The sequence below is a fragment of the Lasiosphaeria miniovina genome (genome assembly GCF_030549165.1).
Source record: "Lasiosphaeria miniovina strain SMH2392-1A chromosome Unknown B0T26scaffold_7, whole genome shotgun sequence".
NCBI lineage: Eukaryota > Fungi > Ascomycota > Sordariomycetes > Sordariales > Lasiosphaeriaceae > Lasiosphaeria > Lasiosphaeria miniovina.
Window position 1 is genome coordinate 2,914,214 of NW_026848226.1, and position 9,134 is coordinate 2,923,347.

A 9,134-nucleotide genomic window follows, 5' to 3' on the forward strand; every position below is an offset into this window, starting at 1 on the left:
ACGGCACATCCACCGCCAAGGCTGAGAAAAATATTAACAATCCAAGAATAGGTAAGTAGGCAGCTTACCGGTCAACTTGCATTGCATGAATCCGTGGAACAGTGAGGTTTGTACGACCCGAAGGGACCGTTTCCAGCCCCGACTTGTGTGAATGCGTGGGCCTTTTTCGTCCTCCCACAATCGCCTTATTGCTTACCGTCGTCGATAGGCATCATGAGAACCGGCACAGGACTCGCAGCGGGCTGTCGCGGGAGTTTGACGGTCAGCTATGGCATTGTCGCACCAATCCCTCGGCAGAACGGAGCAGCACCACCCACCCGGCGATGGATTTTCATTCACAACGAGACCTTCTTTTTCGGGGTTTGGTTTGATATTGATGGATCCCGGCCTATTAAGGGCGATCCAGCCTGAGAGGAAAACGGTTGTTCTTGGAGCAACGACCGCAGAGCCGTCCATCCGCCCGCACACCTCAGCAAGGTGACAGCAATACTAAGAGACAGCCTGAAGGTACCTTAAGCACCTCACAGCACGTGTAGGTGAACGTATTGTATGGAGTACCATACTTGGCATACAGTGCTGACGGCCCGTCTCGCACACTCGTGAGATGACCCCTTTTGGGTTCTGCCCCCCCATTTTTGGGACTGGCTGGCTGGGCAGATGTATGTACTCGGTACTTGATGCCTAGCCCAGGTCTCGGATACCTCCGCCCGTCGTACCTTACCTGATGGGGCGAGGACTCAGCTTCACTTTCTGTTCCTTGCAGGTCCCACACGCCCAAACGGGACGCTAACCTTTTTTCTCTCTTTCAAGGGTTGGTGGTTCCTGCATTTAGCCCCCAGCAAACCACCACGCAGGCGACAGGGGTCCCACAAGAGGGAAAACGGACAAGAGACCAGCGATGGGGGCTCGTTGACAAACGTGGAAGAAAAAATAAAAGAGCTATCTGCGGGATCAGCTTCCTTCATTGATCATCCCGCCCGCCCTTGTTTTACACGAGAAGATATCGTCATTGTGTGGATGTCGCCGTGGCAATTCCGGGAGACCTTATCTTGAAACAGGAGAAGCTTTGCAAATCCCACTTTTTTCCCTCCCCCATTCGTTGCGCTCAAGTCCAAGAAAAGCTGAGAGGGCAGCAATTCGCAACCATTGGGTCCCGAGGTTTACCAGACACGAGGCCTGTATCCCCTCTTCCTCCTGCACTGTGAGGCTGTCGCGTGATTTCTCAGGCAGCGGTTCAGGAGAGGTTCCCATTCATCCGCGGCACAGCCAGTCAGAGTCCGGCATTTGGGTCTAGGACCAGCGGAGCTGAAGATCTCCCATGGAACGCGATGCATTCGTGCCTCATCATGTGATGGGTACCTTGCACACCTAACTTGAGAGCCTGGCGTGGGAGGCTTTTCTCCCTCTGCAGCCCCGGATTTGAGAATCGCAGTCGCAACGCAAACGCAAGCATGTGAGACGAAGGCACGAATACATACCTTATCAAGATGCCCAAGGGCCAAATGTATTGCACAGTATCCGTACCTACCAAGGTACTCGGTAAGGCAGAGAATGGGCTTTTTGGTATCGGGGAAATGTGCCTCGGTCGCCAGTCACGTCACGCCTGGGCAGTTGTAAGGCAAGGTAGCTGCCCAACCTTTCTCTTGCCTGGCCTCGCCTCGCCTCATCGCGTCGTCGTCATCTCCGTCTAGTCGCGCTGTTCCTGAGTTGTCATTCCGGCCGCAATCACGCGTCAGTCAAGACTCGGGCGCCCTGCTGAGTACCTGCCTACCTTGCACAATTCAGGTTCGCGCAACACACCAACGGGGAGAACAACAGGCTGCTCGGTTAAGCTGTCTCACTCTTGACAAAGCCATGTCTTGAGCATGATATGTATGTCTCTCTCGTCTCTCTCCCATGTTCATGTCCGCGTCCATGTCCGTGTCCATGTCCATGTCCATGTCCATGTCCATGTCCATGTCCATGTCCATGTCTTCCAGCAACGTCGGCACAGATTTATATTTCATTCCGGCTTGAACATGCTGGTGCGGCATATCACTTTTGACCAGACAAGTCATTAATCCTCATTGCGATTTTTCAAGATTCGCGGACAGCCATAAGAACCGCGCCAGTCATCCGGCCGGCCCCCCTCGTCGTCCCCAGCAAACGAAACGCACCTGGGACTGTTCTCTGGACACAGTGCAGTACCAACAACCCAAGCCGCCCACCGAGGATGTCACCGGTCACCCAGTAAGCCAGGCCTACCCCCGGCCCGCGAGTTTAAAGGTATGTGCAGTTACGGATACCTTGTCTTGCCTGCACTGTCAACGGCCGTTTGAAAGCCCAAATCCCCGGGGACGAGCCCTGGGAAACGGTGTTGGGAAGGAAGGTGGGGCGTTTATTCCTAACAAGGTGCACAGTCAGGCCCACAACTCTGCTTGATCTGGCGGGAGGTCAGATCCAAATTTCCAGCAGGGCCCAACAGAACGATTGGGATTTCGCTTTCTCGGGTCTCCTTCCATGACCCATGGCGAATCTCCCTGGGGCCCTAGAGGCTAGGAGGGATTCGAGAGCGAGCGAGCGCGATACTAGGCGTGGATGGTGCCCGGCCGCCCGCACGCGTCTAGGCTCGATTTAGAGAAGCGCGGCACGAAAGTTGCCAGGTTCAACTTTTTCAGGCCCTTTGAGGTTTGAAGGAGTTTGCGATTGCTCGCTAAACAACACCACCCTTGCCATTGAGATTGAGATGCTTTTTTTTCTTCTTTCTCATTCAAGTAGCTCTAGGTGTTCCTCGGGCTCTTCAGCTCAACCCCAAATGTGTACTGACTGTTTTCTACGCCGCGATGCGCATGACAAGCATGTTACGACGCCTCGTGAGAACGAGAGAGGTTGGCAAACAGGCCAAGATCTTCTTACTGGGGCTTCCTCAGAAGTTCAGGCTTCGAAATAGCCACTTGGTGGCGCGCGCGCGCGACTACTAGTTCCAAGCAAGGCGTTTTGGGGGCTGGTTGGCTTCTTTTCCTCCCACGGAACGGAATTCTTCCAGAAGCTTTTTCGAAGCTTACGTGGAAGAAGATCCTCTTCTTCGCCGGGTCCCGTCTCCCCGGCCAGGCTCCACCTGTGGCTTCTGTAACACAAGCGCGGGCGCGGATGTTGGGACGCCTGGGCGGGTAAGCGAGCCCACAAATCAGCGCCATGCATCGCGCCCCAGGCTAGGCCAACCTAGGGAGAAAGAGGACAGAAGAAAATGCAAGATAAAAACGTAAGAAGCTGAAAGATAGAAAAAGCAGGCCAGGCCAGAGCGGGCAGACAGAGTTTCGAAAGAAATGGGTTTAAACCCCTTCCCCCCCCAAAAAAAATATCCACCTACCTTAGTTAGGTAGTTACAACCTAGGTAGTAGTTTGCCGGTTTCCAGAAGCCGGTTCCCGCCCTAGTGTAGTAGACCCAGTCAAGTTTGGACGACGCCCATGCACCTGGACGGAGCAATCTCATGGATTGCTCCTCGGGTCAAGCAAGCCCCTACCTGGGCAACTGCCTGCAAAAATCAGGTGTGCAGGTCAAGGCCCCTGTTGCGGCTTGTTCACGGCTTGCTTGCACGCCCCATTTTTGTAGGCAGTTGCTAGGTGTATGTACATGGGGCATGGCATAGAACCGTCAACCGTCGCTCTCCAAAACGGGGCCCGCAGTGGAAAGGTCTCTATATCCCCCTCCTGGTTTTGCTGCAAGGCGGAAAGCTTCCCCGAGGATGCCCTGTGCGCCCGTCTTGGCCATGCGCTCCTTCCTCTGCCAATTAAAATAAAACAAAGAAAAGAAAAGAGAAGATAAAAACGGAACCTCTTGTGACTCTTTTTTTCTTCTTTTCTTTGGGGTTTTCTTCAATCCTATGATGGCCCCTGGGGGATGGGAATGGGGATACCGTACCGGGGGCATGGTTGAGGATGTGCGTGCGTGCTTGCGCCGTGCATTTGGGCGCTCGCTCTCTTCTATCGTGGTGGAGCTTTCCCTCCTCTCTCTCTCTCGGCCACTGAGGTTTGGATGCGGAGTGTACTCCGTCCTCGGTGCAATTGGGCGACGACGGCTTTTCTTTTTTTCTTTTTCTGTCTATTCCCCCGCGGCGCAACTCGATACAGATTACAGACAGACAGAGAAAAGAAAGATCGTCTGTGTCCCATTTTACTAGCCGGTAGCGCTATGGAGCAGACGGACACTACGGCATTATTACTCGGGACCCGGCCAGACTACGTATATACAAGAGAAACTTGAATCGAAGCGAAAAAGAGGATTTATTTTCTATTTGCTTGATGTTGTGGGGTTCGGCTCATTGTCGATGTTCGACCCGTGGTTCCGCATTCCGCATTCCGCATTCTGCCTCCTCCTATTTCGTGCTCCCCAGCTTTTCCCGCTATTGTGTGTTGTGGTATTAAATGATAGTTGGGAAGGCGGGATGGAAAAGCCGCATTGGGAACTACGGAGGCGGGTTGAAGAAAAGCTGGGGAAAGGAAACCTGAAGGTGAGTGAGTTGGATTGGAGAAAAATTGAAAGGGAGGGAAGAGAGAAAGAAAAACACGGGTCGCAAATTTGGCCGGACCGTTTGGGGAGGGAGAAGGGACCCGCTAGCCCGATCTGACCGTTACATTACCTTCGCGGTTGTAATGTCGCAGTCAAGCTTGCAGCCGTTATATGTGCAGCGCAGTGCAGTGCAGTGCAGTGGACGTTTACGAAGTTGGTCTAGTGTATGGTACATCACTACGCAGTTGCTGGATTAAGGCTCTTAGAGATCTCTCTTCCCTGCCTATCTATATCTTAGACGCGGCAGCTGGGCCGTCTCTCGCGTCGTGCGTGTGACTCTGCGAGTGAGTGAGAATCTGGAAGAAGAAAAAGAAGAAGAATGGAAGGAGGCAGGCAAGAACTGCGGGAAAAAAAGGCGCTGCTGCTGTTCCTGGTCGTTGTCAAAGCCATGATCTGATTTCCGAAATCTCGCCCCGGCTTCCTTGTCCGGCACTGGCCCAGACTCGGACAACTAACACACAGACACACACCGGTTTTGTCCTGTCTTGTCTCTTTTTTCTCTCTCCATCTGCCCAATCTTCTCTTCCCTGTATGCGCGTATTGTGTGAGTGAGGAGAGCGTGTACTATGTATTGCGTAAGCTTCATGTACCTGCACGTCAACACCAATTATTCTTTCTGCCTTTTTTGACCCCAACGACAGGCCAGACGGCACGAAGGGGAAGGGAAGGCAAACGAGGGAAAAAAAAAGCCAAGGCGCAAATGGCGCTCGGACTGGTTTCTGACGTTCTCTGCCATATCTGCCGGAGATACGGGTAACCAAGGTGTCTAATAACGAGAGAGAAAAACCGCGCATTCTCTAGGTACGTTCGTATTTTTACCTGAATAAGTAATCCCCGTACATGGACACGGACAAAATGGTTTCTTATCGACAGCAGCTCCTTGCTATAGAACTTTTTTCCCTCCGCGATGGCACTAAGAACGGAAAGAAGGAAAAAAGCCCGTTTGGTGGTGGTGGCTCGTGGGGTCACATCGAGAGAATCCGCCCGTGAGAATCCAACATGAGCCCATTTTTCCTCGTTTTTTTTCTGTGCCGGTGAGCGCGAGGGTGGTGGTCGCGGTCGGGGTCGCTGGGGGTTTGGAGGGATGGATGGTCGGTGAGCAAGGTCAAGGTCTGACCGACACCATCCCATACCCATCCCGATCGAATGCCCATCGAATGAATGAATGAATGAATGCCCACCCCCGGAATATCAGAGCCCTCGGACCCAACCAGAACCAGCCAACCCGTCTGACTTTTAACGGAACCTCCCCCCTGCTGTTGCGTTGCCCGACGCCCTGGTGCCGGCGGCATGAAACTGGTCTGACATCGATTGTCGAGGAGCACCTAACCTGGACAACGAACTGCCCTCGCCCAACCGGAGCTTGCTCCGGTCTGAGCCTGGCCACTTCGGGCCGCGCCTAGTACTTACTGTACCTGCATGCTATGTACCGTCATACTGGTCGTTAGGTGGCTGAAGGAATGGACGGCGATGGAAAGCACGGGAGGAACGAGTTGGACACAAAAAAAAACAAGATTTCTTAATTTTTCCCCCCCTCCATGCTTGCTGAGCTGCAGATAGAAGAACATGCTTTGGTGGTTGGTGTTTGACGGCATCGCCGTCGTTTCTCTCTCTAAGCAACGATCGAACCATGTTGACGGGAATCGGTCCGTCTGGGTGCATCGCAGGTGCCTAGAGAGGGAGTAGCTATACAGCTAGAGGACCTAATGTCTAGATTAGGTAGGTCACCGTTTATCGACGGCGACGGCGACGGCGACGGCGACGGCGATGACGGCCTATGTCGCCGCCGTCCAGGGCCTCTGTTTCAAACTCCCTTGTTCCTTGCCTTGATCACTGCCTGCCTGAGTAAAGGACACACATACACACATGCACGAGCGCGCAAGTCAGAGGCAGTCAGCTATTCGGGTGCTTCATCATCTCCAGAGACGTAAAATCAAATCACTCTAATTCAAAATTTTTTTATTTAAAAAAATATTTCGTGCCGACGTTATCGTGCGTGTTCAACTCTTAGCCACCTGCCGTGTTCGACCACATGTTTCCGTGGTTGCTTCGTCATCGCCTCACATCTCATCAAAAGTGTCGACGAGAGGGGAGGGAGGAGTCGAGAGGTCCATGGAATTGTCTGTTGCTTTATCATCGCTAGCGGTGGGTTGAAACAGGGAGGCATGCCGCTGCTTCTGTCTCCCTGGTTTAATAATATTTATTCCAAATCCCCGAACTACCCAAATTGCCGAACGGTGAGGGGTGAAGAGGTTAATAAGCACAGAAAAGACAGCTGCGCCGGTTTGATGACTAGTACATGTTGAAGGCTAGCAGTTTTAGCGTGCTTACATGCTCCCGTCGCTCCAGGCGTGAGGGTACGACGACGGCATCACAGCGGAGGCATTGCCGTACGTACGGCATCTTTCTGTGGTCTCCCAGATTCACTTAGGCGTTGAGTCATCCAGCTTCAGATAAGCACTCTGAATCGCCCGCGTGTCCATGCCGTCCTGTTCCAGGACCGTGACCCAATCTCGGAGCTGTATGTTTTTGCCTTTTTGTTTGTCTTCTCGCCAGACGCCAAGCCGCGTTCTCCCATCTATCGTGAGGGCTGTACTCTCGGGCGCTTTCAAGCCAGGTGTCGTGGCCGCCGATGTCCCGTCTAGCGCACTGGATCTAGGAGTGGCTGGGCCGCTATTCCCGGCCTTCATCCAGGAATACTGCTTGATCTTCTTTTTACCTCCGAAGCCGCCCATGAGGGTGCTGAGGGTCTGATTGGCGCTTGCGGTGCTGGAGGCCTCCGACATCCTTGCCGCCGCGGCTCCCTTTTTGAGCTCCTTCTTGGAAGGTGCTTTTTCGGTTTCGAGAGCAGTCGAGCCAGGAGTTCCAGGAACCGTGGAGCCTGGTCGCGAGCCGCCGGGCGCCGCTTCTGGGTTCAAGCGCTTCTGACGCTTCTTCATCCTTGCCTCCTCGATATCACGGTCGAGCTTGGCCGCGGCGTTGACGGCTTCCTTCAGGTTCTTGGGCAATGCTTTATCGCCTGTGGGTGGTGGGTTATCAGCATTAGCGGCATCAAAGGAGCCTGCGAGAACGAGTTAGCACGAGCAAAACAAAAACACAGGACCAACATCGGCGTACGCTTGAGGGGGTTTGTTTGCGGGGCCACACCGCCCACTAAATCGTCCGGGAGTGACTCGAGTCCGGTCTTCAGAGGCTGCGATACATCCGCCCACTCCTCAGGCACTTCTCCATGTGACGTTGTCTGGCGAATAATGGCCACGCTGTTGGCCTCCTCAAGCATTTCCCTAATACGATGTCGTGTTGCAATCGACAAAAGCGCCAGCTGGTCTGCCAAGTAGGAGTCATGGGGTATCCACGAGCCCGAAGTCATTACCATGGCGCCATCCGGGCCGACTTTGGTGCTCACCGTGACTTTGGGTTGTGGAAAGTCTTGGGGAAGCCTCATCTTGCCCATTTGATTTTGAGTCTTGAAGTCTACATTGAGACCGATGCCATGTTCCTTGGCAATCTTGTCGGCCCTGTAGTGTGCAATGCTGACTTGTAGGAAGGGGTTTTTAATCTCGACGATGCGTTGGGTAGCCAGCCTGTTGGCCGCGTCTTCCCAAGACTTCTTGGCTGCCTCGGCAGCGAATTCTTCCTGGGAGGCGTCGGTCGCCTGGGCGGGCTGATTGGCCCAGCCTGCGCCATAGAACGACCCCTTGCCTCCAGGCGCATTGGACGGTGCGCCGGTCTTTGCCTCCTGAGCAAAAGAGCCGGCGTAGTAGTCGGCCAGAGCCTGTTCTTCGGCGCGCAGATCGATGCCGGTACCAGCCAAGGAGTCGCTCACATCGTACTCGTATTCCCTAGTCGGACGCTCTGCGGGTTTCGAAGGAGGACCCATGGTGCCTGGCGTGGGGGGTGGCAGGTTCAGCTGCTGGTGAATAGGCGCCATGGTCGCCGTGGTGTACTGTTGTTGGCTTGGTAAGGGAGCCGGAGGAGCTGAAGTCGGCGTGTAAACTGGGCGCGACTCGGGCAAAGTGAGAGTGGGTGTTGCCACAGGGCTCGATGCCGAGTTGCCATTGCCATTAGCATTGCCGTTAGTGTTGCCATTCGCGCTACCGTTTCCGTTGGCGTACGACGGAGGGAGGTAAAGTTGCTGGTGAGGCTGAGGCTGAATCGGCGCTGGTATATTCGGGGAGCCGAGGGCTGGTGAGGGCGCTGGCGCCGGTGCGGGTGCTGGCAAGGGGCGCGCTGCCGCTTGGGGATGTGCCGGCGCCTGGGGATGTGCCGGCGCCTGGGGGTGTGCTGGCGCCTGGGGGCTCATAGCATATGGTGAAGCTGTGTAAGGAGACGGAGGTTGAGCGAGAGGCCCAGGCGAATTGCGCGGACGTTTGTTAGGGGGCATCGCGAATCCTGGCTGAGGCGTCGGCGCGGGTGATGGCGGGTTCTGGGGTGGTGAGTAGGAAGGCCGCGGGGCCATCTGAGGCAGCTGCCCCATCTGAGGAGACATCTGGGGGAGCTGGCCCATCTGGATTTGAGGCGACATTTGTGGCAGAGGCGACATCTGGGGAGACATCTGTGGCAGCTGCGGCGACATTTGGGGCAT

The 9,134-nt window shown here is 54.7% G+C and overlaps 1 protein-coding gene across 1 annotated transcript; it reads right to left on the reverse strand.

Moving 5' to 3' along the window:
• Positions 1-6,972: 6,972 nt before the first annotated feature.
• On the reverse strand, positions 6,973-9,134 carry B0T26DRAFT_654716 (uncharacterized protein; the record flags this gene model as incomplete). Its single annotated transcript, XM_060438569.1, has 2 exons — positions 6,973-7,610; positions 7,667-9,134. The coding sequence occupies 2 exons, from the start codon at positions 9,132-9,134 to the stop codon at positions 6,973-6,975; spliced, it is 2,106 nt and encodes a 701-aa protein (XP_060291833.1).